Source organism: Urtica dioica, chromosome 5 (assembly GCF_054948205.1).
Source record: "Urtica dioica subsp. dioica isolate 48M chromosome 5, U.dioica_male_clone48M_v1_H2, whole genome shotgun sequence".
Lineage (NCBI taxonomy): Eukaryota > Viridiplantae > Streptophyta > Magnoliopsida > Rosales > Urticaceae > Urtica > Urtica dioica.
The window spans coordinates 41,640,584-41,643,877 of record NC_142760.1 but is presented as its reverse complement, the minus strand read 5'-3'; the positions used below and the strand labels follow the sequence as shown (position 1 = coordinate 41,643,877).

At 36.0% G+C, this 3,294-nt stretch overlaps 1 protein-coding gene across 1 annotated transcript; it reads left to right on the top strand.

Annotated features, from left to right (window-relative positions):
• The first annotated feature begins 1,003 nt into the window (after positions 1-1,003).
• On the top strand, positions 1,004-2,600 carry LOC149398614 (uncharacterized). Its single transcript, XM_089616112.1, has 2 exons — positions 1,004-1,073; positions 1,759-2,600. The coding sequence occupies exons 1-2, from the start codon at positions 1,055-1,057 to the stop codon at positions 2,436-2,438; spliced, it is 699 nt and encodes a 232-aa protein (XP_089472238.1). The 5' UTR covers positions 1,004-1,054; the 3' UTR covers positions 2,439-2,600.
• The last annotated feature ends 694 nt before the right edge of the window (positions 2,601-3,294 follow it).

Genomic DNA, 3,294 nt, shown 5'->3' with positions numbered 1-3,294 from the left:
ATTTCTATTAGTTATTTGTATTTGTATTTTTTTAATTAAAAAAATTTGAACCGTTGATAATTACACATCTAACAATTGGTATTAGTTGTCTCATTAATTATTATTTTATATTAAAAATTGGAAATTATCACTTTCATCAAAAAATTGCCTAACAGAAATATTATCGGGAAGGCAAAAAAATTACCTAATAAAATTATCGCTTCCGTTAAAAAGTAGTATTACCAAGTGAGCATAGAGCCATAGACTAACAGTCTAATATAGTCTTTTCTAGGGATGGCAACGGGTACGGGTAAGGCCGGGTACCTATTCCGTTACCCGTACCCGCTATAATTTTTTACCCGTTACCCGGACCCGTTTACCCGGATTTTGAGACGGGCCGGGTAATGGGGATACCCGCCGGGTAAACGGGTTTAAAATGTCGGACCCGTTACCTGTTTACCCGGTTTAAAAAAAGAGTAGCGGGTCGGGTAGACCCGTTTACCCGTTTATAAAATAAAAATCCATCAACAATATAAAGTTTAAAAATAATATATCATCTTTAGGTAAACATATGATTTATTATATTTTTAAAAACCATGTTTAAAATATATCATCTAATTAGGTAAACATATGATTTATTATATTTTTAAATATTTAAAAGTTAACGGGTCGGGTCCCGGGTAACCGGGTACGGGATGGCTATTCCGTTACCCGTACCCGGACCCGTTAAAACCTTAACGGGTATTACCCGTTTACCCGTTTACCAAAAAAGAACGGGTATTACCCGACCCGAATAAATCGGGTAACGGGCCGAAATGCGGGTAACGGGTCAAATTGCCATCCCTAGTCTTTTCAGCCTCTTACGTATTTATTTTCTTTTTTGATACCAAACCCAAGTCTCTTATCTAAATTATAATGTAATTAAGCAATATATTTATTGCTGACACGCTTGGAATCTCACGAAGTCTGATAAACTCATTCTATGAAGTAACTGGTCGAATCTTGGTCTCTTTCCACTCGATCGGCTCTTGTCATTCTTATTTGTTTATTTGTGACTGTTCTCTCGCCCTTGAAGATGGACTTGATTACAAACTGTAAGTTCTATCTATCTTAAATCAACCTTTTAAAACCACTTGCTCTATATCTTGTACACATGCAAAAGATTGTAGTTTGTATAATGACACACTACACATATTTTTTATTTAGTCTCTGGTCTCAAAATTTCTTTCACCGATTTTATACTAGCAACCTTAGGAACCTTTTTGTGTGTTGCGGGAAAAGTTACAGAGAAGGAATTTTGAACGCTTCACTTTACATATTAAATATAAACACTTAAGTTTTTCTGAATTTAGGGTTTTTCCTTAACTGATCCATTCAGGGTTTGTCTTTCCACTTGGCTCTGCCATTGATATATATGTATGCGGACAAATATTGATTTTTTTTTTCTTTATTATTGTTCATATTTTTTCTTTAGTTTACATGTAATTTTTTGAAATTAGTCTCTCAGATTTTGTTTCCAAATTAGCCCCCAAGAGATTTTTATTATCGAATTAGTCCCCCTAATAAGGACTTGCTCTAGCTCCGTAACAAGCAAATGCAATCTCTCACCTTCGAGTTTGATCTAAACCTATTAAAACCCACTTGCATTACCTTGTTTACACGCAAATATATTGTAGCTTATATGTATGTTTTTTTTTTCTTTTCCGAAATTAATTGATTGGAAAACAATTAGCAAATGAAATGTTTTTCCGCAACTGAGCTCTCATCTTTTATTTTCAGGTGGGGCGAACATGGTTGACCGCGTGACAGCCTTGATGTCAAGGCTTCGAAAGTTCAACCCAAACGAGAGCCAACACAGCTCGAGACTGAGCGAGTCGTATGACTCGTTGGCTGATGCGGTGAAGTCAACTTTGATCGCCGAGCTTACGTCTTGCGAAGACGGTGTGGACGTCGAGTTCATGATCGACTTGTCCAACGCTGCTTTCGTGTCGCTGAACGCGTTCGGTGCAGATTTCGAGGAGTTGTACAACGCGGCGAAGGATTTCATTCGATACCAATGCCTTGTTTCAGAAGCAAAGAAAGAGCTCGGAGGCACTAGCAAAAAAGATCTCATTCGTTTGAATATAGAAGCTGCCTTAGGTTTAAAGACGTCTAAAACCGCCCTTACTAAAGCTAGACAAGACTTGGAAAAACTCGAAGCTCGGGTTGTGGAAACTCGTGAGATTTTGAAGAGTTTGGAGAAGGAATTAACTGAAGGAAATCAGAAGGTCGATGCTTTACGAGCAGAGTTCGATAAGCTCGAGGAGAACCACGTTGATCTTGTAGCGAAGCAACATACCGCTAAAATTTGGGATGATGCCATTGTTGGCATTGAGAAGAGTAGGGCTAGATTATCGGAAATTGATCCGGAATATATGTCGTCTTCTGAGAGTGATTCCGAGGTAGAATATTTGGGATGATGCCATTGTTGGCATTGTTGGCATTCAGTTTGTTGCCACGTGTCAACACGTGAGTGGATCGTTTGAAATCGTGAATCGGGCCGAAAATCAATTCCCTAATACGAAAGGTCTTTCATGCGGTTCTTCTTTTGGAGTTTATTCGTTCAAACCTCATGTGCCTTTCCCAAGATTGGACTTTCTTTCTTCTTTTTTTTTTTCTTTTTCTTTTTTGTCAAGGAATGTCCATGAATAATTTCGAACATGGTTTTTATTTAAGAAAATGGTTTCATACGTGCGACGTGCCTCATAAAGGGGCCAAACTTGGCAAGTCCACCCTCGTCAGCCTTGGCAACTAATAATGCCTCTCTTGTCATCGACCTGCCTTGTCATTAATAAAGTTAGACAATGATTTTTTTTTAAGGTTTATTGATATATTTGTCAATAATTTTCAAGATGTCAACTAACTAATCTAGAAATTTTATTTGAAATTTTATTGATATGTCAACATATTCTTTTGAACACCAATTTAATGAAAAGAGGCAATTGAAATGCGAAAAAATATGTTTAAAATAATGAGAATAAAGAGGGAAAAGAAAAAATGGACTGTCAAAGTCTTGGACTAATATAAATTAATGAATTTTGGTCCAAAAGTTTTTAAATGGTCATAATTTTGTTATTATTTCAACAATACTTTCATTATTGATGGAATAAAAAAAAATTATATATATATTAATTTTTTTATGTGTTCGTCGGACATGGTCGAAGAGTGAGAACCGAGCAAGTTAAAATTACATAAGTGCGAAAATTGTTTGAGAAAAAAAAATTAGTGCAATTTCAGATAATATGCACACAAGAAACTATATTTTTGCTAAATATT